Genomic DNA, 27993 nt, shown 5'->3' on the forward strand with positions numbered 1-27993 from the left:
ATTTTTTTTACAGTGCTGCCATCCTTCTTATTTTTCATAAATGTTCCCAATTTGGGGATCGTAACATATGATGTAAAATAAAAGTATAACAAATTTTATTAAATATTCTGTCCGTTTTCAAACAATCACACCGTTAATTGTTTTGTCAAAAAAAAAAGAGGGATTTCCATGAATTTATCCTTGGACATTGTTAGCGAGAAGTTAAGAAGCAGCTCCCTATTCTCCTTGGATCATAAATACAAAGCTTTCAAGCTTTCATACAAAATTGCTAGAAAATCCTTTAATTGAACTTTTGTAATTATTTATTACTATTTAAGGACTTTGCATGCCTCTGTTTCAGTGCAAAATTCTACATAATCCATCATACAATTGTCCATTATGAGCTAAAATGCACGAATGCTTATTTTAGCATAGACAGTGGGAACTGAGATATCTTTAAATATAGTACACGCTGGTCCCATTAAGTCCCATCAGTAGATTTTTTGATCAAATTGTTCACATTATAAGATATATTAAAAATGTCCATGTCATTTTCGCTTTCAGAGTTTTAAAAAATACGCTTACTTTTTCTAGTGAAACGTGTAAAAATATTGAAGAACAAATATGATATGAAGCTTCGTTTTGGAAAATGTAATTATTTTAACGATCATTTAATAAATTCTACTGCATCGGCTAACTCGGTGTGTATTTGTCACTCGTCGGGCAAAAACTGATGCTAATCGTACAATATCAAAACTTATTTTATAGTTATGACGCGTTGATCTAGCATTAATAGGGCACTGTACACAGTGGCGTAGCTACTATGCTAATATTAAGGATTGCAAAATATGTATATATTAATAACTAATTGTTGAAAGAAATGATCTAAGCAAAGATATTTTTTGCAACTTAGGTAGTACTGTATAAAAGTATTTCTTATTTAATTATATAGCAAGTACACATTTAGAACGTTGTTTCCTTGCTTTTAAGCTTGCAAAGTTTTTAATCTCCGATACGTCTAGTTTTGGGTTATATCATTTTCTATAAATAAAATTGTTCATTTCCCTTTTCTTATACAAGCTTTTATTACCACGTTGAACAGGGTTAAAAAATAAAATCGTTCGTGTTTTCCACATTTTTTCAATAAATTGATTAATTTTACTTAAAACTAACCGAGGATGAGTAAATAGCGCTCCTCTTTAAAGTTGGCCCCCCATTTCAGGCCTAGCTGGGTGAAAGCAAGGAGTTAGCAGCCTTTATAAAAGGGTCATGATTTGGTGCCGAACGAAATCGCCTTTCAACTACGAGGTTATTGAAAAGGAGGTTTCTTTTTTTAATTTAAATGAAGCGTTTCAAATTAACCCATTTATTGCCATGCACGAAATTTTTTTGTATTTAGACCAAACGTTGGTTTCAAACTGTCAGCCAATTCGTTTAGAATGGCGATCATCAAAACTGGTACGATATATTTAATTTTTGCTATTTAACCGATCGCATGACTTGAATACATGAATTTAAGTTAAAATCAAAACCATTTGTATTAGATATTCCCTTGAAGTAATCAACTTAATCTTTACAGAAATAGACATGGAAGACGACAAGACGACAGAAACTGACAGGATTTATTGTAAAGTAGAGGTATTGAAACGTAACATTAAAACTGTTAATGCATATAACCTTAAATTGTGTTTTTTATTCAAGTTTTTAGACGTAAAAGACGAATACGACGCCAGCGAGGATACTGCGAGGATAGGCGACGTAAACGACATGTTCGAAATAGGTTAAACAAATATAATACAACATATTGATATACTTTTTAATTAATTTTAATCGATTTCAGAAATGCACGACGTTAAAGATATACTTAAGGCGAATACTATTCAACAAATTGACAATGTGACCAAAGTAATAGTCCAAATATATATTCAAATTTCAATCTATAATATAATATTAACGAATTAAACTTATTTTTAGAAGTCAGAAAAAGCAAAACTTATAAGTAAGTGTGAAAAATGTGGAAAAACGTTTAAACGTAAAACAGGCCTTACACGTCATATGATAACTCATAGTGATGTTTATGACTTTGAATGTGACAAATGTGGAAAAGCATTCAAAACCAAAATATTACTTTCGAGTCATACGCTAACTCATAAAAGTGTTTATGATTTTGAATGTGAGCACTGTGGAAAAGCATTCAAAACTAAACCCGTACTTAAAGCGCATATTCTAATTCATAGCGATGTTTGTAACTTTAAATGTGAAAAATGTGGGAAAGCATTTAAATCTAAATATTTACTATTAAATCATATGATAACTCATAGCGATGATTTTAAATGTGAAAAATGTGGAAAAACATTCACAGCTAAACGTTTACTTTTAAATCATACGATAATTCATAGCGATGTTTATAATTTTAAATGTGAAAAATGTGGAAAAGCGTTTAAATTCAAAAGAATACTTGCGCGTCATATGATTACTCATTATAATATTTATGAGTTTGAATGTGAAAAATGTGGAAAGGCATTTAAAACTAGATATGCACTTTTTACTCATATGACAACTCACAGTAATATTTGTAACTTTGAATGTCAGAAATGTGGAAAAGCATTCAAATCCAAAAAAAGACTCACAAGTCACATGGTTACCCATAGCAATTTTTATCAATTTGAATGTGATAAATGTGGAAGAGCATTCAAAACTAAACCCATACTTAAAGGGCATATGAAAATTCATAGCGATGTTTGTAACTTTAAATGCGGAAAATGTGAAAAAGCATTCAAATATAAAAAATTACTTTTACAGCATATGATAATTCATAGGAATGTTTGTGAATTACATAAATAAATAATTGTTTTCGTTTTCGAACATTTGGCTTCATTAAATTATATTTTGAAAGTCGTTATTGTAAAACACAATGTAACATGCAGTATACCTACTATTTTATTGTGTAAAGAACAGTTTGTATCTATACGCGGAGACCAAATAAAGTGTTTTATTATTAATCTCGCTACAGATGCGCAATGTTCATCGTCACCGACTCCTGTCTGATTGTATTCACTGAGACTGGTAATCGTCTACGTAAAACGGTCGCTTTCCCTCTGTCGACAGAAAGAACTCACCACTATTCCTCAAATGCATCGTCCCCTGCCTTCTCAACACCTTACCAGATAGACCTTCGAGATACAAATCTACATCAACGGTGAAATCTTCAGTGCTACGACCAACTGTAATCTATTAAAAACACGTCGTTTTCATTTCAATCTTGGATAATAATTCAAATAAAAACAACACTCCTTTGGATCTAATCAGATATCTTACTAATCGTCCCCTTGAGTATACCATCTGATACAAAATATTAATAAATAAAACTCAAATGTTTCATAATTCAGTTATAATATATAATGCTCATCAGCCAGTTCAGTATCTAAAGCTTCGTCATGAGAATCTTGAAGTTCAGAGTCGTTAACCATATCTTCGGCGTCTGAGAAATTAAGTGCAGTGTCTGCTAAAAATAAATATTTAAATTAATTAATAGTTATAACTCCAAATTCTCATAAATTATAGTTACCTCTAGCAAGAGACTGAACCGATTGATCTGACAAGAGACAGTATTGTTTCAGGAGTTACCAATGTTTCATCAAAGATTTAATCGTTCTCGTCGGATAAAATATTGTTGGATTCTGTTCTAGTAATTCTTGAAATTTTTCAATAGTTGGTTTTGATGACCAAAAAAATATTAAATATACCCCAAAAGTAAGTGCAATATGTCATAGTCAGTATAATAAATCTGATTCATTTAATCACTAAAGAAATAGATTGATTGTTCTTCAACCCTATTTTCTATACATTTGCGTTACAGCAGCAGTGGGAAGACTGCGATTGGTTAAAAAATCAACTTGAATTGTCTTAGGATCTTTATATTTTAAATATATAATAATATGATTACTTTCATTTAAACTACAGCTGCTTTTCGGTGTGAATGTATGGCAATTTTAGAAAAGCAATAAAAATACACCTGCATATGCAAAACATTTCCAGTTGTCAATGAGAATTTTTTGCCATTACTAATTTTTAAAATGTCTGATGGATCAAGTTTCGGTAAGTTATCCAAGTGAAAAGAATGTTTTGGTTCAAAGAACTCTTTCCATCATCCAACGCCAGAGATACCGGCGATTCGAGCCATGATCGCCAATAGTTTGTTCGTCATCGAAGAACGGTGGACAATTGGGTTCAACGCTGGGGCATTGTCCATGGCTAGAAGAATTGCGTCTCCTTCGGCCCACCTACATATAATCTCGAAATACTTTCATTTTATAAATATTAAAATACTATATCAGGGAGCTTCAGAAAATTTGCAACAACCTTCGTAATCACTTCATATTAATCTATCTAGCCATCAGCTGGCCACACACGTACGGATTTGCCCGACGTACACCCGGACAGATCCGGGCTTCGCCTCCCATTATTATTGGCTGGTATCTTTTTATTTTTAAGTTGTTAGAACATTCGCTTCATAATCATTTTATTACATCAATTGATGTCTGAATTCACAAAAGTCATTTTTAAAGAAAAACCACCATAACCTTATACGCAGTGTTAAAAGGTTATAGCAGTGAACGTCACAGCTTCCACTTTTTATCCAAAACACACATACATATATTATGTTTTTATTTATTTTGTGCGAAAAGAGACGAAATATTTATTTTATAGCCGGAAGTGACAGACGAAAAACCTTAAAATGAGCAGTGCCGCTTCAACAACAACAAGCGAGACAACGAATATTCTTACGCGCATGTATCGCTTCTCCCTCGCATACATCTGTATACGTAAACAATGCATTCACAAAAAGAATGCCGATGCACTATTGCAGTGCGAATTTTTAATGTATCACGCCGAAAACATTGAAGCTACTACCTACGACCAGAACGCTTCAATTGTTTGCTTAATATTTTTTTGTAGATTTTCATATAACATACTCGTACAAAAATAATAATAATATTCTAAATGCTTAGCAATCCAGGCACTTTATTACTTTGTGTATTTTTTACACAGCTATGTGACAAACAAAACATAATAAACGCGTAATTTTCAGAACAAAAGTTACACGCACGTCTTCGTCCAATATTATGAGTAGTACTGGGCAAAGACAATGTAGGAAGACCTTCGGAGGCAAAAGTCTTCACGAATAATTCTATCGTTGACTTTTGTGGTTTATGCAAATAAACGTTTTCCTATCGTGCAATTACACTTTTTTTTACCGAATCTACCGATAGGAGGCGTTTCGAACATTGCAATCACGTTTTTGTTATCCAAGAGAAATTCTACACCTTCAAATTCGAGATCGTATTCATCGGAATCATTATATCTTTTAGCCATCGCTATAAATATTATTTAAACTTAAGTTAGTTTATATCAAAATTATTTAACGAAGTAAAAATATTGAAGCGCAGGAATATTCTGAGCTAACAAATACTGACGCATGATTGAAACGCCGTTTGATGCGTGCGTCAGAGCGTGAGGCACCTTGCTCTAGCTGTCACACGCACTTGTGCATATCGCTCGTACACGCACAAGCGAATCCGTACGAGAGAAAAGGGAATATACTCACTGTCTGATATACTCACCCATCTCTCTTTTGCGAAATTTTCTGACAAAGTTGCATAACATGGGCGCATAAAAGTTAAAAAGACATGGCATATGCGTTTACTACCGTTAAATCGATACCATTAATAAAAAATGGAAAATACCTATTTTTATTGAATTTTTATCCTATATTTATTTATGCTCCAATATAGTTTATACACACCTCCCATTTATTTATTAAAGTGGTTTAAACAGCAAGGCTACGGGATTTCTTCTCAGTGTTCTACTTACTTTTTCTAATGGATACCTTCATACCTTCAAGTCGATAACATTTTATACATAATTATTGTCATTCCATACTACAAAAAATCTGAGAGTCAAATTTATTTCTTCATACTCTTGGCATCTTTTATTTGACAGTTATTCATTCGATTATATCGCACTGTGCTATAGTATATTTATTTTCAAGAGTCGTGTGATTGGTCGATTCATTGGGAACGACCAGTCACAAGGCAGAAATTTAAGAACACATTATGATTACATTTTAATCTACTCGAAAAATGTAAAAAAGTTATCGAAATTGAATATATGGTTGGTTGAATTATATTTCTTATTAATCTCTTGGTAATCCCCCTCTTGTCTCCCTTAATATAGTTAAGCATTTTAGCAATATCCAGTTTCGATACAACATATTGCCCATTGCTTAAATTCAAAACGTATTAGTTTTCCCTTTATAAATTGTTTGAGATAATGATGGCCATAATATCAAATTATTTATTCATCGATACTGATAATTTCTGAAAAAACTCAAAATTTCATGAAATGTTTGTTCATCCTATCAAGTAATGGAGTCTATTGATTAATTCGGCATGGTCATAAAAACAAGGAAGATTGAACGCATCCCTGCCGGACTCCGCGAAATATATCTAATTATATCTGTTATCAATTCGTCATTTACACAAAAAGTCGAATCTCTCGCATTTCTTAACTCGTAAACCTAGAGAATGAGACTTTAGTTTTCGCAGGAATGTGACGGGAGTTGGAAAATAAAAGGCGTATTAATTCGCAAAAAGTTCATTTATTCAGGATCGTTGACCTCGCACTTGATGTCGTCGAGCGGCGAGAAAAGTTCAGGGGAGAGGGAATCGACGGCGGGGCTCGTCGCGAGTCGAACTTCGGCCTCGCTTATCGCCGTGTGCAAGTCCATCTTGATCCGCGCCCTCTCCGCCGCTGGCAGTTTCTTCAGCGACTTGCTCATGCTCAGGAAGAACAGGTCGACTTCGTCCGCCACTAGCCGGTCGGACGCCAGCTCCGCCGGCTTCGACCTCTCGATCTCTTCGCGAGCTTCACCAAAGAGATCCACCTCTTCTCTTGCCGTCGACGGGACGCTGTGAACGAAGGGCGAGAGGAAAGACATCTGCTTCTCGTATTTCCACGGCGCGATCTTCTTACTTGTTTTGCCTCTCTTGTTGCGGCGTCTTTTCAGCGCGTTCGTGTAGCAGTTGCGCAGTTTCGCCCACGTCTCCTTGCATTGCGCCGCTGAAAATATAAACGTCCTGATTCAAGTCGATCGGCTGCATTATTAGCTATTATTGGGCATCCCGGAAAAGACTGAAGGATATAAAATATAAATAACTTAAGCAATTATTTTCAGTTGTGAACCATACACATAAGGCGATTTTTACGGAAACCTGAAATAATACATGAAAGTGTCGTTGTGAACAGAAAGTTCCAGAGTGAATGGGAAACAAAGACATTGCAAATGTCTTTGTTTCCCATTATATATGTATATATATATATATATATATATATATATATATATATATATATATATATATATATATATATATATATATATATATATATATATATATATATATATATATATATATATATATATATGTGTGTATATATAATAACATAGAGAATTACATTTTTAAGATATATTTAGATTATTATTATTCTCAAAAAATACTGCAATAAAAAATATCTATAAATTTTGTTTAAATTTTTATTGAAAAAAACTACAAAAATCGTCCCACGTGTGTACATAAAATAGAGTTTTTTTAATTTATTATTTTATTTATAAATTTAAACACATTGAAAGGTTCCTCCGGTTTTAATTGTGAACATTTCAGCACTTTATAGCATAGTCCTGAAAAGACGAGCAGAATAATCGTCGTTACAATGACTTTCAAATATTCTCCGGATAGTTCAACTTCTTCGATCTGGGGTTGAGATTCCGTTTCAGGTTTTGCTAAACTTCTACGTCCTTCTTCCGACAGCGGGCATACTATCAACGGAGGCATTTGGAGCTCTTGAGATTTTTCTTTCTTTTGTTCTGATTTTGGCTTAGTTTTTATTTGGACTTTGGATTTTTTCTGAACGGGCTTCATCTCGATAAAACAATATAGATGATCGGCGACGAAAATTTCCACTGACGTTTGATTGTTAATTAACGGTAAGAATAAAAAACAAACGAACGCCGATAATAACCCAACAAACAAAACAAAATGGACGCCGTGTTCGAATTAGCTCAAATAAAATTCACGTTTAAAAAAATATAAATAACAACAATTTAACAATGTTTTTAAATGCTATTTTCTGAAACGCGCTGTTTCGATAAAATAAAATATTGTAATATGTTTAACGTTGTAGAACGAATGTGCACAATGATTTTTTTGTATAAATTCATATTAAAAAAAAATAATCGTCAAAGTTTATTAGGACGCGCGGCGAAAATCAGTTAATTGTTTTTTGTATAAACTGCTATCTGAGCTATATATATATATATTAGGAACTGTGAAAAATCGTTAATTTTAGATCTAAGAAAATTCTGGAAATTCGTGAAACAACATAAATTTTGAAGGTTCTGAAGAGATTGCCTATGGGTTTGCTAGATATTTTCAAACCGCTGTCAAATATCATGACGCTGGGTCACATTCGGATTTTACTTCTAATAATGGTGAGACACAACGTTCATGGTCATCTACGGAATACGGATTTAGCAGGCTGAAATCCATTTTTTATTCAGGACCAGATTTTATCCCAGACTACATTCTTAAAGGATGCAAGTACATATTGTATTTTGAACCCTCTTCGGTTTATATTTAATTTAATTTTGAGATCCTTCTGTTTTCCAGAGTTGTGGAAATGCTCTAAGGTCACCCCGATTTATAAAAAGGGTGTCAATTCTCAAATTGATAATTACAGGCCAATAGCGTTGCTCTCAGCACCTGCAAAATTATTTGAAATTATATTACATAAATACATTTTTAACCATAGCAGGTGTATGCTTCTCGAGCAACAACATGGTTTCCGTCAATCTCGATCCACTGTTACTAATCCTATGTTTTTTTTCTAACATTGTTTCAAGATCATTGGACTCTGGTGTACAAATGGACGTCATATACGCATATTACGAAAAGGCATTCGATATAGTTAATCATGACTTACTTGTGAAAAAATGATCAAATTTCGTGTTTTCTGGAGGTCTTATAAACCTATTCTCAAATTACTTAAACAATAGATATCAGTTCGTCGAGTTTGAAAACTCAATTTCAGAACGATATAAGACCTCTACTAGAGTACCTCAAGGATCCAACTTGGGTCCATTGCTGTTTCTATTGTTCATTAATGACATAGAAACAGCAATGCATCGTTCAATTTTTTTTATTATATGCAGATGACTTGAAATTTTTCAGGAAAATGCAGTCGATTTCCAATTTCCTCGACCTGCAGGAGGTAAAGAAATGTCACAAACATTTATTTTCGAGGTCGTCGATACCGGCGGAATATTCCTACCATCTCGGTCGATATATTCTAGACAAGTCTTCTTTTACTAAGAATTTAGGTGTGATTTTCGAAGAACGTTGGAAATTTACCCAGCACATTGTAGAGACTCACAGCAGATTTTTGAAGTATGTTACAAAACAAATTATTTCTTGCTGGTACATTGAGGGCCAACAAAGGGCTTATTGGGTCTTGAGTAGGAAATGCGTTTGTGTGCGTGCATAAACAATGACAAAAAGGCATAGCACGATTAAAAATATTTCGGTTTCTCTCAACAGTTAATGCGTTTGATAGCCATTCAAACATTATTTATCTCCTTAAATGAGCTCTACTTTTTCTACTTAATATTTTTCGTCCTCTAAGTTCATTTAAAGAAATGGATTTTTTGTTTTTCTGATGTTAAGTTGCGTATGGTAGGAAAAAATGGATATTTATTATACGCGAGGATCCGGCTATTACTCATGGGACACGTTCAGGTACATACATACACGTCAGACATACCAATTGATTGTGATTGATAAAAAAAACAATCCCGAAAGTTTCGGGATTATATTTACTAATTCCGGGATTCGTAGGTATCGGGATTGGAATCCCTAAGCGTATTGCTTGCTCTTGTTGACGCACAATCAAGATTTATTATGATAAGACGTTGGGGCACTTAAAAGGCGTAGAAGTAAAATAAGTTCAAAAATCATTCATAAACAGTGCAAATTTTGAACCTTTTTAATGACTTTTTTTATTTTATGTATGTATGTATGTTAATAAATAATCTAATCAAATAAAAAACTTACATTAAGCGTACAAATTTCGCATGTATTTTTTCAATCATAGAATGTAAATATTTTGGTCATTCTGAAATAAGGATGGAATCTTTCATCTTCGCTCTCCAGTTCTTTCATTAGTTAATAGAATTCGCCTCTACTTCCTCTTAACTTATTAATCGAATATATTTTCCTTTTTGAGTAGTTTAAACATAATATTTTGTTCAAAAACACTATCCGAGTTGGAGGAAAACATTTTATACGCGAAGGCCACGGCCGTATTGACCGACGCGACATTAGTATGCACACTCGCCAACACGTCAGAACGCGTCACGACAATATACGCCTCGATAATGTAATTCCGCCTTTAGTTGCGTGTTGCGTTTGAAATTGGATAAATTCGTAACAAATTTACGATAGATTCGCGAATCGATAATACACAGACGGAAAAAAAACCGCGCTAGATTCGCCGACCCACGTCACGCGACGCCGCGCTCACCGGAGACGCCGAGCTTCCTCGAGATCTGCTCCCAAGCTTCGTTCCTGGCCGAGTGGTCTCTGTAGCCCGCCGACTCGGCGTCGTACAGCGCCGAGTGCCTACGAATCAGCTCTACGAGGCGCTCATTAGACATGGCCCCACGCGACGACACGCGCCCATGCTTTCGCGCATCGCGCGTGCGCAAACGCGATACTTTTCAATTCCGGTGTGAAAATAAACGCTTCGATTATGCGATCGAATTTTAATTTTCTTACTGCACATAATATCTTTTTTTTACTTACTAATTCTAAGCCAGAAATTCTCGGGTTATCCCTCAAATAAAATCTAAAAAAAACAGTCACGGATCTATTGCAAAAATATTTTTTAAATATGTCATTACAGTGAAACCATATCGGAATTAATTTTCAACTTAAGATATACAGGAGTGAGACAAAATAATCAGACCGAACGTTATGCTTCATATTTTTGTAGTTTCCACATACTTGAACGAAATTTAAGAAATAAAAGCAATATTTTTACACAAACAATATATTTTCACACATTTTTAATTTAAAAAAATATTATCTAGTAACTCCTTTCTCGTTTATTACTAAGAGTACTCTCTATATTCGCCATTACAGTTTTTCTTTATTTTTGGGTCGTTTAGCCGCACGTTTTCAATGTATTTTTTTTAAATATCTAATTTTATATTTGTTTACGATGGATTTAATAACTGCTCGGTAGTTTTCTATTGAATTTAAATTAGGTGAATTACCTGGAAAAAGGTAAAATTGTATAATTTTTGGTTGTTAAATATTTTTTTTATGATTTTTTCCGTGTAGCAGAGAGCTTCATCGTGCATAAATATAAAATTATTGTTTTTAATGGTTTTGTCAATAAAATATGAGTAAAAATATCTATCTAAAACGTTTTTATGAAAATCTTGATTCATCGTTCCTCAAGAAAAAATAACGGGAAATATCGCCGCTAATAACAGACCGTAACATCCCTGAACGAGAAAATTTCACGACTCTTTTTATACATTCTTCCTTATATTTCTCCGAAGGTTGCCTATGCTATAATCGCATTGTCTAAATTATTTACCATGAACATTTGATTATTTACCATAGTGTGAATTGAAAAAAATTAAAAAAAATCATTTTACAGCATAATTTAAAGTTATATTTTTTCTATTCATTAGCAGTTTAATCTCGGCGTTGCTTGGCATATTCGAAACGTTTGTTTTTCATCGCGTTCGTTAGTCGTGACTTTTTCACTGCGAAGCTGCTTTTAACATCCACCTAGCGCAGGGGTCGGCAACCCTTTGAGACGGAAGAGCCAAAAGTTACAATTTATAAAAATTCCCAGTTTTTAAAGAGCCACTAACAGGTCGCAGGTTGCCGACCCCTGACCTAGCGTAATCGACTTTATAAAGTTATCTTAGATATTTCGCTTCCTTTCTCATTTAAAATAACCATTACACCTTCGTTTGTAACCCGCTTGTTTCGAAATTCAATAGAAACAATTTTTCTGTCTGTCCAAAGGGTCGTTTTAAATTTTGGTCCACATTTATGTCGTTGTGACGTATAGGTAACAGTTTTTTTTTATTCTCATCACTGATTGATGAGACACGTTGAATTTTTAAGCTCTTTCTCGATAAGCATGAGTTTCTTTACTAAGTAAAGTACAAGTAGAATTTTTTTGTTTGAGCAATTTTATAAAATTCACTGTTTTATACAAAAAAATATATTATTTAATACTATGGTAACTTGGCGGCATTCTGGTAACACTGGCGTGACGGATTTCTCTCGACTGACAACCCTCGGCGCTTTCGTGCCCCGTAATTGTATAAATAACCATGTAAACAACTTTAATTCTCAATAGAACACTACTGCAGCGGCTGAATCTGTGTCTAATTGCCACCCGTCATCACCCGGTGCCAAACTATCAAATTAATCCACAATTTTTTTTTGTAATATAAAACATGTTACTTCATATACTTTGAATAAAATACTACTAAACAGTAAAAATTGCTGCACAACTAATAGTCTTTTTTGTTCAATCTGTTCAATGAAATGTTGGAGTGTAATTTTAACTTTTTATAAATGTATTTTTTTCAGTAAAGTTATATTTCAGTAGATACCTACAATATATATTGTATACATGTTTGTACTACTACCTAGTAGCGAATGGAAAAAGCATTTGTTTAGTGATTTGTAACGGCTGTGGTGCGGTCGGTCGCATTGTGGAGGCTTCGACTGTTGGCGGCGCATGCGCGGTGGCAGTGCGTCAGCTTTCTCTTCGGAGATGGAGTAAGATGTCGGCGCTGCCGCTGGGCCGCTACCGGCAGCTGTTGCATCAGCTGCTGGAGCTGAACGAGCAGGCGGCGGCGCTGCGACGCGAGCTGACGGCCATGGTGGACGCCGACCGGCGCACGCCCACCCCGGAGCCGCCGCGCCACTTCCTGGACGGAGCGGAAGAGGGCGAGGGGGAGGGTGAGGGCGAGGGGGCGGAGGAGGGCGAGGAGGCCGGAGGCTTTGGCACCCCGTGCGACGTGGCGAGCGTGCGCAGCTTCTCGTCGGCGGGGTCTTCCGCGAGCGTCCGGCGGTCCGGCGCCTCGTCCGGCGGTCGCTCGCTGCTGGAGCTGCTGTCCCGCTGCGACGCGGACGCCGACGCCGACGTGAGCGACTGCTTGCTCGAGATGTCGGCGTCGGCGTCCGACTGCGAGGCGATGCGGCGCGCCGGCTGCGTGCGTCTGCTGGTGCGGCTGGTGCACTCGAAGCGCTCGGCAGCCTCCAGGGCGAAGGCTTCTCGCGCGCTCCGCAACCTGGTGTGCTCGCAGCCCGACGACAAGGCGGGGCGTCGCGAGGTAATTGTTTGTTGCTTTTTCTTTTTACATTATATTTTACTAAATGGCGATTTAAGGTGCGCGTGCTGCGGCTGCTGGAGACGGTCGGCGAGTACTGCCGCGAGCTGGAAGAAGCGACCGAGGCGCCTCCGGAGCACCCGGCCGCGAGCGTGGCCGCGCTCATGAAGCTGTCGTTCGACGAGGAGCACCGCCACGCCATGTGTCGGCTGGGGGCGCTGCAGGCGCTGGCCGCCCTCGTGGCCGCCGACCAGAAGGCGCACGGCAACAACGACGCCGACCCGCAGTGCGTCACCGTGCGCAAGTATTCGGGCATGGCACTCACCAACCTCACGTTCGGCGACGGTGACAACAAGGCGCTGCTTTGCTCCTTCCGGGACTTCATGCTGGCGCTCGTCGACCAGCTGCGCTCGCAGGACGACGACATGAGACAGGCGAGTGGATGAAATGTTTCCGACTCAAAAAAGTTCAATTTTATCAGCATCAGCTTGTTATTAATTATTTATTTTAATTTATTCATAAAAACAACATTGCTTCTATTAAATCTGTATTCATAGAAGCTTGGCTTGGCGGCAATGCTGTAACGGTATTGCCATTTTAACATTTTCAGTAATATTCATTTTTAAATTTTGTCTACTAGATTGGGACTCAAACGAGGACGTTTTATTTCCTCTTGTTCATTGAGATATTTTTCAAAATCGTCTTCAGATTCAGCGGTTTCGAATGAAGATGTTTCCCACTAGAAGGCCTTTAATACGATTGGTTAATTCAAACAAATTTGTTCTTCCGTCAATATGGATCGAACCATAGGGTCAACATAAATCCTAGCCAATAGAATATCATTGTCCAGTAAATGTTTTTCTCTGCATAGCATGGCGTTTTTTATTCCTTCAGTAGTATTACTCTGAATTTTAGACAAATAAAAAATAATGCTCTTCCACTCATTGAAAAATTTACCAGGAGTTTTCTGCTTGCAACACTTTTGTAACGATATAAGGATAGCGAAGCAAGACTTCAAGTTCCTCTACTTTTTTCCATTGCATTTCAGTCAGGTAAAATTTAAGTTCAATAAGTCGCTGAATCATTAAGTATGTACCCCATCTAGTAGCTTGATCCAAAATCGCCACCTTTCCAGCTTTTCGCTTTATTATGGCATGTATTTTTGGTGTTCTTCTGCATGTTTAATATTCATACGCTATACACATTTATTATTACGCAATTAAAATTTCATAAATTTCGTAATTGAAAAAATGGTCGGAGTCGCTCATTTTTCCCGACTGGCCAAAACACCACGATTCCGACTCTGACTCACAACCCTGGTTATTACTTATTTTTTATATCAAAAAATCATTTTAACCTCCAGGTGACGGCGGCCGTGCTGCGCAACCTGTCATGGCGCGCCGACTCCGCCAGCAAGCAGATGCTGAGAGAGGCGGGGGCCGTGAAGGGACTGACTCTGGCCGCCATGTCGAGTCGCAAGGAGGCCACTCTCAAATCGGTGCTTTCTGCTCTCTGGAACCTGACCGCGCACTGTTCGCTCAACAAGGTGGACATCTGCTCGGTGGACGGCGCACTGGCTTTCCTGGTGCGGATGCTCGCGTACGACGCGCCGAGCAAGACGCTGGCTATAGTCGAAAACGCGGGTGGCATTCTACGCAACGTGTCCAGCCACATTGCTGTGCGCGAGGACTACAGGCAGATCCTGCGCGAGCGCGACTGCCTCAAGGTGCTACTGCGCCAGCTCGAGTCGCCCAGCCTCACCGTCGTGAGCAACTCTTGCGGCACCCTGTGGAACCTGTCGGCCAGATGCGAACGTGATCAGCGCTTCCTTTGGGACCGCGGCGCGGTGCCCCTGCTCAGGAGCCTCGTGCGCTCCAAGCACAAGATGATCGCCATGGGCTCCGGCGCCGCCCTCAAGAACCTGCTCAACTCCGAGCCGGGGAAAGACCGGTTGGGGACGTACGGTGGCGTCGCGTGTCCCTCCCTTCCGACGCTGGGCGTCAGAAAGCGCAGAGCGCTCGAACACGAGATCGACCCCGGTCTGTCCGAAACGTGCGAGAACATCGAACCCAACGCCTCGCCCGCGACCAAAGAGCGCGACGAGAGGATGCTGCTGACGGCCGCCGAGAGGCGTCTCTCCGCCGGTCGCATGTCGTCTAGCTCCCCGCTGATCGGACAGCTCGACTCTCGGGCGCACCGGAGCCGGAGCGGCCGCTTCGACGATCGCTCCGGATTCGGGAGCGGGTTTTCGAGAAACTTCGCCGCGAAAGCGCACGTCGGCGGATGCGGCTCGGCGATCAGCGCGCAGTCCGACACCGCCTACGAGAAGGCGTCGAGACGAGACGGCCGCGGCTCGGACGACTCGGTGGCCTTCGAGCCCGAGACGCGCGCCGCGAGCGAGATTCGAGCTTCTCCCGAAGTAGGTGCGACCGTAAGCGACTTCGCCGACGAGGCGGAACGGTACGTTCGCGACAGACCGATCGACTATAGCAAAAAATACGCCGAAACGCGAGTTGTCGCCGAGATCGTAGTCGAACCGGACCGCACCGCAGGAAGTCCCTTTCTCGACGAGGAGGCTTCCGGAGACGACCCGATAGCGACGTACGGCGACTATCGAGAGACCGATCTGGACCAACCGACGGACTACTCGTTGAGATACTGCGAGGAGCACTCGGATACGGCATCGTCCGCGTCCGAGAGCCGACCGCCGTCCGTTCACCAAGACACCATTAAACACTTTTGCACGGAGGGCACTCCTTACGAGACTCCGCTAAACTTCTCGACCGCCACCTCCGTGTCCGATCTCAGGGGGATCGGGACGACCCCGGACAAGTCCGACGTCAAACCCGCCGAGGGAGAAGTCGACCGGCGGCGCAAGGAGGCCGTCGAGATCATGTCCGGATCGGACGAAAAGGACTCTTGCTCTTTGGAAGAGCGCGACGACGCTCCGAAAGTCGTCCGTCCGAGCGAGCCGAAAGCGGTCCAGTTCGACGGAGCGGACCCAGTCGCCTACGACTCCGAGTACGCGTCCGGCGTCTCGAGTCCGGAGAAGCCGACCAACTACTGCGAGGAAGGCACCCCCGGTTACTTCTCCAGAGTTAGCTCTCTGAGCAGTCTGGAGGGCGTGGGAGACGTGAATTTGAGCGAATTCGAAAAAGAGCCAGAGTCCGCCAAGTCCGTCGACTCTTCCGAAAAGGTCGACGACGAAGAAGACGCAAAAACTGATCTTCCGCCGGAAGCTACGGCGCTGGAAGCGACGACGGAGACCCCTCCGCCTCCGTCGGCGCAATACGCCGAAGAAACCCCGCTGATGTTCTCCAGATGCAGCTCGCTCGGTTCGTTATCCGAGTGCAGCGTGCCCGAGCCCGCAGACGATGTTGGATCGGTCCTTTCCGAATTCAGGTGAGTGTTTTGCGCTCGGGGTAGCGTCGGTAACTCGACGATGGCGTTATTTTGTTTTTATGTTATTATTATTTCAGTCGTCTACCTTCCGGCGTCGTGTCTCCGTCCGAACTGCCGGACTCGCCGACGCAGCCTCTGTGCTCCAAGACGGAGAATCCTAACTTGCCCTGTCGGAGCGTCAAGATTTTTAAAACGCAGATTCAATCGACGAGTGAGTTAGATCTAGACCTAGATATATGACGAAAATCGAAATTAGCGCCTTCTATAGGAACCCATCCCATTTTAGATAAACTGCGCTCCGTTTTCGAAGACGAGGTGGCGACGTTCCACTTCGACCACACGCCGGCGGGCCTCTCGAGCGGAACCAGTCTGAGTTCGCTGACGATAGACGACGATCCGACCGCTAGAGCGTCGACGTCGAGACGTTTTTCTTCCGGCGAGAGATCGGAGGGCGTGGGATGCAGCCATCCGGTCGAATTCGGTCGGAGCGACGACCGAGCCGAAGCGAGAAAAGATGACCTTCAGCCTTTTCCGAGCGTGCGGAATTACAACACCGATCGCATATTCAAAGAATGCATAAAGGCCGGAGTTCAGTCGAGGTTAATTCTTTATTTTTTATTTATATATTATTTTATTTTACTATGTTTTTGTTACGATTTCAGAATTAAAGCGAAGGTCGACGACGAACGTTTAAATCCTGCGACGTCAGGTAAGACACTGACGAAATTGACTATCGTAATTACTAACTAATCTCGTTTGTATGACTTTTCCCGTAGGCGGCAGGGTTCACGAAGACGCGTGTCTGACGTACTGTACGGAAGATACTCCGGCCCAGCTTTCGAAAGCCGGGAGTCGATCGGATCTGTCGGTTCTGTCTGTTCCCGAAATGGACGACATTGCCGTGTGCGTCACGGGGGAACCCGACTTCCGTAAAAACGACACCGTCCCGCAAGAGAAGAAAAAACCCGATACCGGCTCGCGCGTCGGCGACGATCTTTTAGCAGGGTGCATACGATCCGGAATTCACAAGGTAAACTCGATAATTACGCTTCTGAATGAATTTATTTCGCTAACGAACAAATATTGCTCTACCCAGACCCCTTACCTGCCGGCCGTCGACGAATTCGAGAACTACGCCATCGAAGGAAGTCCCTTCCGACACTCGCTGTGTTCCAGCCTGTCCGATTTGACCGTCGCGAGTGGAGATCAAAAAGCCAGATTAGTTCGCAGGTAAATATATTTTCTTTGTGTAGGTTACCATATAATAACGCTTAACCGGTAAATCGGATTTCTGCGTGTTATGTTCGCCGATTGTAATCCACAGAATTTTTTTTTAAACGGTGGATTCTGTTGTATCTATCCGTAAAAACTGCCATCTACGAAATTATCGTTTATACTGTACGAAAGAAAACATTACGACTTTATTTTATTTTTTCAGTGCGACAAAGACGATAATATGTAACAAATTTAATTTGACTCGCATTAGCTCTGTTCTAACTCACCGAGGGCCGAAGTTTGAGAGGCTACCAAATTTCTTCGTACACAATCCGTTGATTGAAAATGATGTACCGATGCATAAACAAAATATCATTTTGAGCAAATTTTCGGGGGCTGGTGGCCAGATCATTTTATTGGCTGTACTAAATCACTCAATTTTCCACCTCCATTTTTTTGACGAAATACTTTGTTCCAACTTTACGGCTTCTTGAAATCTGTGCACTTTTCAAACAGCTTGACAAACTTATTCTCAACGTCGTGTCGCAGCCTATAAATGCAATTAAAAACAAGACGCGTTCTTTACTCGTAGGTTTTATTTTTTGCGCTTTAGAAAATGTATTTCTCTGTCGGTAGGGGTTAAAGCTGTTAATAAAACTAAAACGTCGATATCTTCGCCAATGACGTTATATTTATCAATTCGATATTAATTGCCGTTTGTACAATTAACCCTTTCCACTCGTAAGGTGCGTGGGACTCACCAGCGCTTGGCTTTATATTACTCGTATGGTGCGTCAGGCGCATTAATGATATATAACGTCGATTTTTGGGTAATTCCTATGCATGTTTTGAATGGCGTTTTTGCAGCGTTGTAGACAAGAGTTTCAAGAAGCATATCTTATCAAAAAAATATAATTTTTATTTGAACCAAGTCAGGGAGAGCTCATTTATCACGATAAGTCGGGGTTTTTTTGATGACTAAATTTAAAGGCAGATGTGCCGTAGATTTCTCCCGTAGACAATTAAGAATTATTAGCTTGAATATATAAAATCACAAACAAATATGTACCATAAAGCTGCTCATTAAAAGTTTTGTCTATTTTTAATTAAGAAATATATAAAATAATAACTGCAACGTTTCATTTGACCTTCGATGGGATGTATTTTAGTTTTTAAAAATATACCTAACTTCAGTTTATATAAACTTAGATATACCTTGTGGATTTTTTAACGGTTGAAAAACGGTAAAATTTTGTATTTCTGCGATCAATGTAAGCTTTATTCGTTCGCAGGTAGATATATCTAAAAATGAGCGGCATGTCTTTGTTATTTGTGTATATTTATTTATTTATAGTTAAAACATTTTTTGGTTCCATAAATATTTTGAAATGGGTCGTCGCCCTATTGTGTTAATTTATTGTTATGGATCGTCAACCAATGGTACTTGAGTGAACAAAAAAAATTAAAATGTAATCTAGAGAAATACAAGTATTTGTTCTTCGTTTTCGGTATTAGTTTATTAATATTTATGCTCTACATATATAATTTTAATTTTTAAAAAGAATTTACCATTTTTAGTTTTTCCCGAGCTGGCGACTTACCTAGTAAGAAAACGATTACGAGTGCAAAGGGTTAACACGTCGGCATCGCTTTCCGCTTGATAGCTAAAAATATTATTCTCAATAAGATGTTTTCTATAAGCATTTGAATTAATCTATTTTTATTGTTGCTATTCGAATGAAATTGTTCTTAAAGAATTTTCAGATGTATGACTTCTTGAAATATCAAATCGGTTTAGTACATCCTTTAAGGCCTATCCAAACAGAGAGCGAAGCGAAGGCGTGGCGAGGCCTTTTTATTTTGTAATACACCGAGTCCTTCGAGTCTCATTCATAAGATTCAATTATGCAGCCTATGATACTCTCCATAGTCTTCCCGGGTTTTATTTATGCCGTGTACCCAAATTCTTTGCCCTTTTTCTTATTTTTTAATAATAAAACAGTCAAAAATAAAATATCGTCATGCCTTCGCTTCGCCGCGAAAACGCCGTGAAAATGCCTCGGAACGCTTCGCGTCCGCTTTCTGTGTGACGAAACTCGAAGGACTCGATATATTACAAAATAAAAACGCCTCGGAACGCTTCGCGTTTGCTTTCTGTGTGACGAGACTCGAAGGACTCGGTGTATTACAAAATAAAAATGCCTCGCCACGCCTTCGCTTCGCTCTCTGTTTGGAAAGGCCTTTATTGTAGCCATCAAACACTACAAAAACATTATTGTCGTAATTATTTCTCAAGTATTGTACGTAGCGGTTACATATCGTCCCAAAGTTTTCTTCCAGTTGCCATTCGCAACTGTGCAATAGCATTCCTCCATCGATAACATCTTAATTCGCATTAACCACTTGACAGTTTTGCCCGAGCGTGACTCGGGCGCGGAGTTTGATCGTGTATTGACTAGCCCGAGCGACGCTCGGGCTAAACTTGTTTTGACTTGTTTGTTAGTGATTTCCCCGAATGACGTTCGGGCTCATCATGTTTTGACTTGTTTTAGTGGTGGGGATGTCCCTAAGCGGAAAAATATGTGCATACCAGAGAGGGAAAGTTTCTATAATGAAGTGGAAGGATAAAAAGGACGTAAAATTATTATCAACAGTACACAATCCAAAAATGGTAGAAATCGAGAGAAGGGGAGATTCGAAAAGAATTCCGAAACTTGTTGGGGGACTACAATTTCATGGGTGGTGTTTACAGAATTGATCAATTTAAAAAGAGAGTAGATATTATTACCCGGATTGTGATGTAGGGTTGTGTATTGAATGTTTTAAAATTTATCATACAAAAAAAAAATATTGAATAAATTGTAACTTTTTGGATTTTTTGGTAATTATTTTCCCTAAAAAATTTTTTTTTTTTTTAAAAAAAACCTGACAATTTATGGACACTCTTTTTTACCAAAAACCAACTGTTAAGTGGTTAAACACTGCTCGAAGAAGGCTAACTCATATTTAATTTAAATTTGCAGTTCTTCAGATTTTTTTAATACGCAAATAAGTTGGAAAAGTAATAATGGATCTACTGGAACCGGTTCATCGTTAATTCTGATTTTGCTGTTTTCTTTTCTTGATAATTTTAATTGCTTAAGATTTTGTCCTTTTATTTTTTGCATGGTTTTTAATACCTTCTTCACAAGCATTGTAGCAATTACCTTCTTCACCACCAGTTATTCTGGTTGCAATTGACACAATAGCGTCTACATCAGGGAAAGGGTCGTGTTGAATGAAAAATTCTTTGATCCATTTATAGACAATACTTGCTGTAACGCCACACTCGAGGATTTCATCATTATTTGTTCAATCGTTACGGGGATACCAGCAAAAAATTGCCACTATATATGCGAGTATATTCTATGTTTATAAAAAATGTGTAAATTAAAATATTTATACTTTTTTGGTAAAAATTCTTTCTTTTGTTTGTGTATTTAACACATTGTTGTCGGGACACGGATTTTTCCGTTTTTGCGGAACTGCTGCTGGATTGCGGGACCCGTAAAAATCCGTTTTTTGTAGTCTGTTGCTAGAAGTCGGCTCATGTGTTTATCCGTGTAATTTGAACTGCATTTTTTTTTGTTGTCAGCAGCTAGATATCACTGCTTTGATATTCAATAAAGACATTATTTTATTCGTCATCGCATTTATTACAATTCCACCAAATGTATTGTACTAATTTTGATATTGATTTTTCATACCGTACAAAAAGTTAAATAACGAACTATAAAAAATTCCTGTTATCCCAAATATCTTCCATTATGTCACAAATCTATTCAAGATGCTTCGAAGAATTACTTTCTACCTGATGTAAAAGAAGGGATGGTCGGGAGTGAGAAAAAATAACAAATTCCAATGAAACTTGACCTGGGGTAGATAACAAGCAACGGTCATTGCGACATCTGTGACTTGTTATAAAAAAAATACATCATTACAGTTACGCGTAAATGTTCGGTTGTCTAAAAAATAGTTTTACACCCCGAAATGTTTTCACCCGATGAAAAGAAATCTGACGATGAATTTGTGTGGATAATTTATCTGATTATTGATGATTGGACCAAAAGTGTGGTTATGTACCTTTTGACATACCTCTACACAGAGGTACGTGTTTTTAGAGATATCATACTTTGAAAAACTATTCATAAAAACAAATTGTGACATATTTTAGTTTTATTTAGTGTTTAATTCGATTTTTTATTACATACATTTTTATAGTACTTTTATGTGCAAAATAAACGCAAGTTTCCAGTGAATATAGAAGTGTCAACCTCCATGTTTCTTCTTTATTTGATAGTACTGTTTATGGTTAGTCTGGGTTTAAAATTTCATAATTTTATATTGTATAGTATAAAAGTTATGGCGAGTTTCCGAAAAAAAAACGCGGAAATTCTTCGTTTCCGATTAATTCCGCGGCTGCTAAAAAATGGCCCGCGTCAGGCTTAAGACAATGCGCGAAATCACCCGACAACAATGTGTTAATAAAAACAACAAATTAAAAACATATCAACTTGATTGTGAAAAATAACAAAAAAACTTTTCGTCGTGAAGTAGGTGGCGATCGATTAAGCGTTAAAAACTAAACCTCAGATTCTTAGTAAAAAAATCCTTGGTTCGATATTGACTACTGAATCGACTTTTTTAGATTCGATACTGAAGCGTTCGTCGAGAAGGAGACCGAGAAGGAGTCGAATTCGCCCCGGCGACAGAGATCGCCGGCCGGCTCTCTCAGCTCCGTGTCTATATGTTCGGACGACGATCGCTTACTGAACATGGCGATTCAAGCCGGTGTGCCCCGACCGAATGGTATTAAATCACTTCTGCGTAATTTACGTTTCGATTCGTTTTTTCTCATTTTTCGATATTTTCAGGTCACCCGATGGAAAACGCGGACCGAAGCGAGGACGAGTGCGACGGAAACGACTCTCTCAGCTCTCTCAGCGTGGACTCTGCAGAGTCTGACGACTGCGAGGAGGCACTGTTCGAACAGTGCATAATGTCGGGTCTGCCCAGGATCGACCTCGACAAGTGGGATGGGGTTCGTTCCAAAACCCTCGACAAGAACTACAAGACGGGGTCTCGGCCCGCACCGCCGGACGAGCCGCGAGACTCGGCCGAGAGTCGCTCTCTCGAGAAGTGCGACGACGAATTCGAGAGTTTAGTCGCGACGGGAGCTTTCGGAAAGTGCCCCGCGAGCGAAACAATACCGAAAAAGCAACGGACCGAGATCGACTCGAACGCGGGTTCAAAAAACGGCACGGCGACGTCTGTAGTTGCGACCGACATTTGCAGTGCCACCGAAGGCACCCAAATTGCAACTTCAGACGTAAACGCGACGAAAGAAAGCGAGGAGACGCGGGACACTCCCGGCGAGTCCCTTCGATCGAACGTCGACGCGTCCCCGAATTTGTCGTTCGGTACGACGAATGGGTGTGAGGGACTCGAAGCGGAGAGATCCGCTCTCGGGTTCGCTTCGCAGCGGGACGTCGATCTGACGGTTTCGAGCGTTTCCGCCGGCGAGAGGCCGAATGACACCTGGAACGGTAGTGCGCTCTCCGATGACGCCGCTTTCCCGACTGTCAGCGGGTCCGCACCTGCCGTGCCGTCCTTTCGAAGCGATGTGATCTTTCCCGACGACGAAGTGGAAAATCTCGGGAATCGGTTCTTTCGGTTTGAGCCCTTTCGGGGGGCAGCCGAAGACGATCGACTGCGGTGCGCTTCCATCGACTCCGCCGTTATCGAGGACGAAGCCAACAGGCTGGCGACGCTGATGGACGAGTGTCGCCTGGAAGAGAGCGGACACTCTTTGCTCTCGCTGGACTTTGACAGTGCGAAGCTGCCCTCGCTCGCCGACAGCTCGACATCCCCTCCGCGCGGAACCCTCGACTGGGACGACGGTTCCGATAGCGACAGGCTACCCGGTCGCAGAAAAAAATCTCTGCCGCGCTGCATCGTCGCCAGAAAAGCGCTGGGTCTGTCTCTCTCTCAGGGGCGCTTTTTCGAAAGCGACAACTTGGAGAGCGTGAGGCCTCCCTCGGAAATGGACGACATGGAGAGCAGCATGCTGTCGGTGGCGAGCATAGCGTCCGAAGCGGCCGAAGCCCCTTCCGTCGAGGAGAGGACCACGCCCGAGAAGGAGAAAAAGAGTCCGCTGACGCCGAGGCAGAAACGACAGGTCTCCGGCGAACGTTACAAAACTTACACCATCGCCCTCGAGCCCGGTGCGGAAAACGGCGGAACGGAGATCCCTCCGAGGGAAGATAAGAAGTCGAGTCCCAAACAGAAGCGCCAAGAAGACAAAGCCAGGTATCAAACTAGAACCGTGACCGCAGAGGACTTGCCTTCCGCTGTAATGTGTGAAAGTCCGTCGTCTAGAAAGTCTCTCAAGCAGAAGAGGATCGAGAACTCCGATCGCTACCGAACGCAAGTGCTGGAGGCCGACTGCCGATCTGCTCTCGAGGCGCAGCGTCGGTCAGATTCGCCCATAGAAACCGACTACTTTCGATCCGAGCTGATGAGAGACGCCGCCGAGGCTCTACTCGCGCTGCGGATTTTGCCAGCGGACGAATCGTCGACGGTAGATCTCGACTGCGAGACGATCAGTCTCGTGTCGGAGGACGACTCCGAGTTGAACTCTCTCCGCATGAAAACGTTCACGAGGAGCTTCCGTAACTATCTGCCGGTCATAGAGAGCCCCACGTCCGTCGACAGGTGCATCGAGAAGAACCTGAAAAACATCGACATCTGCGCGCTCGCCGATCGTGTGGAGATCGAGCGGCCCGAAGACTTCAACAGCCTGGAGTGCGATCAAAACTCGGGAACGGAGAGCGCGGATCAATACCAGAACTCCGACTCGGACCCCGAGGCGTCAAAAGTTAAAGGAAAGCCTGCAATCCGCAAGCCGGAGAACGTCAAGAGCTCCGAGGGATCCGTCGACTCCGAAGAAGGGGTCCCCAAGGGGATCAGAGGCCGACGGAGAGCGCCATACGTTTCGCCCTACAAGCGCACCGGCGTTCCGACAAAGAAGAGTCCCGCTAGGAACGGTGCTGTCGCATCGAAGCATTCCAAAATCGGTGCGATTCCCGCTAGAAGCCTCAACGGCTTTGCGAGAAAGCTCGTCGACCCGGTTGCGGAGATCGACCAGATTCTGTCAAAACGCAACGCAGCAATTCCGCAGAAACCGGCGACTCGGCCGAAACCACCGCCGCTGGTTAGACAGGGTACATTCACCAAAGAAAATCACTCTATTCCGGCGTCGCCCGACGCCCCGGAACCAGCGGGTCTCCCGATAAACATCGTTCCGAAAGTGTCTCAGTTGCAAAAACCCGCTTCGGTCAAGAGCTACGTCAGCAAATTGAACAAGCGGACGATAGAAACCGGCGCGGCTAAAGTCAGGAACGGAAGAGGGCCGGCGACCCCGGACCCGAAGAGGACTCTCTGCGACCCGAAGCCCTCTTCTTCCGAACACAGTCTTCACAGCGACGACAGCGTTAAAACTGTGATGCCGTCTCGGAAAAATCTCAGCGCGGACCCTCCTAAATCCATAGCTAAGAAGGACGCGACCAGCAAAGTGGCCAGCCTATGGAAGCGAGTGGAAGAGAGCAAGAGAGCGCAGCCCAAACGGGACGCGAGGGTTTGGATAAAAGGTGCAGTGGACGAAGTCGCAGCCTCGCCGGCGACGTGCGTGAGGTCCAAGCTGATCAGGAGCTCGACCTTCGAGGGCTCCAAGTCGTCAGCGATACCGACTCCCCTCAAGCAGAAGTCCAGCATCAGCATAAAGGAGACTCAGCAGACGTCTCCTCCCTACAAGTACGGCTCTAGAGTGCCCGTGATGAAGTCGCTGTCGAAAGTCAGCTAGACCGATTCGGTTATAGACTGGTAGGTTATTGTCGGCTTCCGGTATTTTCTACTTATTTTCTTACGCTTTAACGAAGATCGAAATAGACACTCGGATGCCTGTGTATATTAGGTTAGTTTATGTATGTACGCGCGTACATTACGTACGTATTTATGTGAGGGTGCTAAGCTTATTGTTATCATATTAAACAAATATATCGTTATGTACATCTCCTCGAAAATCTTCTAGTCATAATCCATTATGTACCTATACAATGTAACGAATATTATCTTAAATATATTTACAATCATTCTATATAGCAAGCGTTGTTTTATTTTATGGCTGCTCTAACATTTCACACCCGAATGAAACATATTTACTCAACCGTATGCTTCTGCTGCATATCTGCGCTTAAAAAAGCCTTCGCGTTCAGAGGGCATTTCACGAAATTTAAAAAGTACAATTTCAAAGGAGCGAACAGTTGTAGGAAATGTTTTATAGTAGGTATCAATAACAGTATTTTCATTTGAGTTTTGCTTAATTAAATTATTTATTCGGTAGAACAGTATCGACAGATCCGTCTGTTCGTCTTCGCTACTGTCGCATACTGGAAGCTGGTTCTCGTAAACCGGCTGTTAAAAAATTGGGAATTCGTAGAACCTGTTAGATTGGTTAATAATTCAAGTTGTATTGATTAATGTCAGATTAACAACATATTAAAACACGGGTTATTTTATTTCAGCAGAGATAGCTTACAAAGTATATTTATGTTATGTCGAGCCATTAAGATTCAAATTTTGTTTTACAACCTGAACATTTCTACTTCGTCAAACGTTTTTATAGGCTTAAAAGTTTTTTATTCGACAAATGCGGTCGCTTTTGTTTCAAATCCGTTCAACAGCTCTGCATAATATACTCCTGTGATCGTTTTCTCTTTTCAAGGTAACCGATGTGTATTATACCATTCGCATCCTAAAAAACTGTGGCCATGATTTTGTTGGCCGACAATCATACTGCTTACAAATCTGCCCACTGTTTCGACTGCTCCTTGGTCTCTGGTGTGTTATGATGTATCCATGTTTCGTCCACGGCTACGAAACAGCATAAAAAGTTCTTATTGCGGTTGAACCTGACCAAACACTCCTTCGAAATGGTCAGACGATCGCGTTTGCTGTCAACAGAGAGTAAATGCGGCACCCATCTGGCAGAGAGCTTCCGCATTCCCAAATATGTATGCAAAATGTTGAGTACCCATCAAGTACGCGCGGCTTCTCAAACGTTGACAATAAAACTAAAACATACATCTATTAACATATAATATTCAAAAATATTAAAAAAAAAAATTTATGCCTAACCAGGCATTTTAATTATTTTATGCGTTTGACACACAGCTCGGTGACAAGCAACAAACAATACACGCGTTTTATTTGATTACCAAAACAAAAGTTACACGTACGTCTTCCCCCAGTATTACGAGTACTACTGGGGGAAGACGATGTAGAAAGATCTTCGGGGGCAAGAGTCTTCACGAATACTTCTATCACTGACTTTTGCGGTTTATACAAATAAACGTTCTCATAATTATAATTTTTTTCACTTAATCTACCGATATAAAGCGTATGAAATACTTTCGACGGCGTCGATCGTTGATTCGCCTCTCAGAATATTTATGGATCCATATCTTATAGAGCATATATAAAAAGCCATAATATCGATGAGCTCCATAAACATTCTGAATGACCACCACCGTGTCGCCCGTACGCAAAAATATTCATGAGCATTTTGAGCATGCTCATATTCATGAGCAATTTTCATTACACTCCGATGAAGCTGACATATTTAATATGAATAATAATGAAAATTTATTATTATTGCTTTTATTATAAATAATAATTTTAAATGTAAATGTGAAAAGTACTTACTTCGTAATTGAATTGCAATAATTTTCGTCTGATTCCGATTCGAATATTATCCGAGAGAATTACGTTATTTAAAAGAAATTATATACCTTCAAACTCGAGATCCGATTTATCGGAAT

At 40.7% G+C, this 27993-nt stretch overlaps 3 protein-coding genes across 4 annotated transcripts; 2 read left to right on the forward strand and 1 right to left on the reverse strand.

Moving 5' to 3' along the window:
* The first annotated feature begins 1376 nt into the window (after positions 1-1376).
* Positions 1377-3284, forward strand: LOC148234696 (uncharacterized). 2 transcript variants are annotated; one of them, XM_088186997.1, is made up of 6 exons: positions 1377-1437; positions 1559-1617; positions 1681-1759; positions 1820-1884; positions 1954-1978; positions 2993-3284. In XM_088186997.1, the coding sequence occupies exons 1-6, from the start codon at positions 1419-1421 to the stop codon at positions 3025-3027; spliced, it is 282 nt and encodes a 93-aa protein (XP_088043123.1). In that variant the 5' UTR covers positions 1377-1418; the 3' UTR covers positions 3028-3284. The 2 variants fall into 2 exon arrangements, with proteins under 2 accessions (XP_088043123.1, XP_088043122.1); XM_088186996.1 differs by lacking the exon at positions 2993-3284 and having other exon boundaries at positions 1954-2981.
* A 3336-nt stretch (positions 3285-6620) lies between these two features.
* Positions 6621-10818, reverse strand: LOC148234697 (uncharacterized). Its single transcript, XM_088187000.1, has 2 exons — positions 10615-10818; positions 6621-7101 (listed from the first exon to the last, which is right to left on the reverse strand). Exons 1-2 carry the CDS (start codon positions 10745-10747, stop codon positions 6641-6643), a joined length of 594 nt encoding a protein of 197 aa, XP_088043126.1. The 5' UTR covers positions 10748-10818; the 3' UTR covers positions 6621-6640.
* A 1731-nt stretch (positions 10819-12549) lies between these two features.
* On the forward strand, positions 12550-26278 carry LOC148234698 (uncharacterized). The gene is made up of 10 exons (XM_088186994.1): positions 12550-13462; positions 13519-13893; positions 14823-16861; positions 16939-17072; positions 17148-17460; positions 17524-17570; positions 17638-17891; positions 17958-18091; positions 22764-22924; positions 22990-26278. Exons 1-10 carry the CDS (start codon positions 12911-12913, stop codon positions 25974-25976), a joined length of 6996 nt encoding a protein of 2331 aa, XP_088043120.1. The 5' UTR covers positions 12550-12910; the 3' UTR covers positions 25977-26278.
* The last annotated feature ends 1715 nt before the right edge of the window (positions 26279-27993 follow it).

This window comes from Plectrocnemia conspersa, unplaced genomic scaffold, assembly GCF_051122295.1.
Source record: "Plectrocnemia conspersa isolate PC_06_02 unplaced genomic scaffold, ASM5112229v1 ptg000005l, whole genome shotgun sequence".
Classification (NCBI taxonomy): domain Eukaryota; kingdom Metazoa; phylum Arthropoda; class Insecta; order Trichoptera; family Polycentropodidae; genus Plectrocnemia; species Plectrocnemia conspersa.